The sequence below is a fragment of the Arachis ipaensis genome, chromosome B05 (genome assembly GCF_000816755.2).
Source record: "Arachis ipaensis cultivar K30076 chromosome B05, Araip1.1, whole genome shotgun sequence".
In the NCBI taxonomy this organism is placed as follows: Eukaryota; Viridiplantae; Streptophyta; class Magnoliopsida; order Fabales; family Fabaceae; genus Arachis; species Arachis ipaensis.
Genome location: NC_029789.2, coordinates 143546986 through 143548490, shown reverse-complemented (window position 1 = coordinate 143548490; position 1505 = coordinate 143546986). Strand labels below are relative to the sequence as shown.

General features: G+C 29.4%; 1 protein-coding gene across 1 annotated transcript in view; it reads right to left on the bottom strand.

The window, feature by feature from the left end:
- Positions 1-722, bottom strand: part of LOC107641414 (beta-glucosidase 12-like) — a 7519-nt gene extending 6797 nt beyond the window's left edge. Inside the window, exons 1-2 of the mRNA XM_016344907.2 lie at positions 558-722; positions 411-480 (exon numbers count right to left, since the gene is read on the bottom strand). Coding sequence (XP_016200393.1) covers positions 411-480; positions 558-722 — 235 coding nt within the window. The remainder of the gene's footprint in view (positions 1-410; positions 481-557) is intronic.

Sequence of the window (1505 nt, the reverse complement as noted above, 5' to 3'; positions counted from 1 at the left end):
AATATAGGACATAAATAAAAAATTTATAATTTATTGATAGATAAACAATATATAAAATTGATCTTTTAAATAATTTTTAAAATATATAAGTTATAATTTATTGATATAGAATTATAGGTTATATTTCTATTATTTGAGTCAGCTCGTGAACTTTCGGTGAGCGGAGTTTGAACTTAAATTAAAATAGGCTCGATTGTTAATTAGTCGAGTCGTGAGTCAAATTTAATTTTTGTGAGTCGAACTTGAACTTGATCTAACTCGACTCAGCTTACCTCACTTTCAGCCCTACTCTAAACAAAACAATCATTTTTGTCTTCTTAGCATTACCGTATTCAAAAAGACCTGAACTTAGAGGACTAAACTCAAGCACACTAGCAATGGCACAAAGAAATAAATTAAAACTTAGAAACCTGGATATTTATGAGTGAAAGTATCCCATATACTTGGTTCTCTGCCACCTTCATCTGCTGCACCTTCCACCTGAAAATTTGCATAAAAGACAGCTTAATTCATAGTTCATAGCAACATGATACAATTATTATGGGAAAAGAGAATACCTGGAAAGAAGAAGATGCTGCCCCAAAAATGAAACCATGTGGAAAAGCTGAACGGTTGAGATATGCATTAGTAATATCGCTGTTGAATATGGCTGCAACGTCAATGAATGTAAAAGTAAGAAACAATGTAACAGTGAAGAAATGATGAACACTGAAGAATGCCATAGTGACCGATCGGTTTTGATTTTTGACACGTAGCTTGAGGCCGTTATATAAAGTAAGTGAGACGCACGTGCTTTAATTCCGATTACACTTTGTAAAATATCTACAGTTGCCAACCACTTAGATCTTTTTAATTATTAGTGTGTCGGATATTTCTTTCTGATATTTGAGATTAGAAATAATGCTGGTAAGTCTTTATCAAATTTGCCTTTTTTCAGTTCTTTGTCAACTTAAAGTGCTTAAGGACTCGCTCGCTGGATTTTTTTTAGAAATAAAATAAAAAAAATTCATATTTCTTCGAATACCATTTTTAAATTTTAATTTCACAAATACGATTATTTTTAGAATAAGTTTGCCTCACTCCCGACAAACTCTATAAAAATGATAGAGTTCACCTCACCTCCTGCGAACTCACTTTAAGTTTTTTGAATCTCACGTTTTTAATCTATTTTAAATTTTTAATCCATTATCATCATCTCCAAAAATATACAGGTGCACCGGAATAAGCCATATTTAACAAAGATTTTTTAATTATAAATCGTATTTTATTTTAAAAAAGTTTTTAAAAAATATAAATAAATTTTTTCAAAATAAAAGACGACTTATAATTAAAAAAATTCTTGTTAAATATGCTTATTCCGGTGTACTGTGTATTTTTTGAATGGTTGCCATTCTTAAATATGGCTTTTTTTTTAATTTATAATTAAAAAAAAAATCCTTGAAGAAGCCATATTTGTTGTCGGTGTATTTTTGTGTACTCATATGTACTGTTTGTAGATCTATATA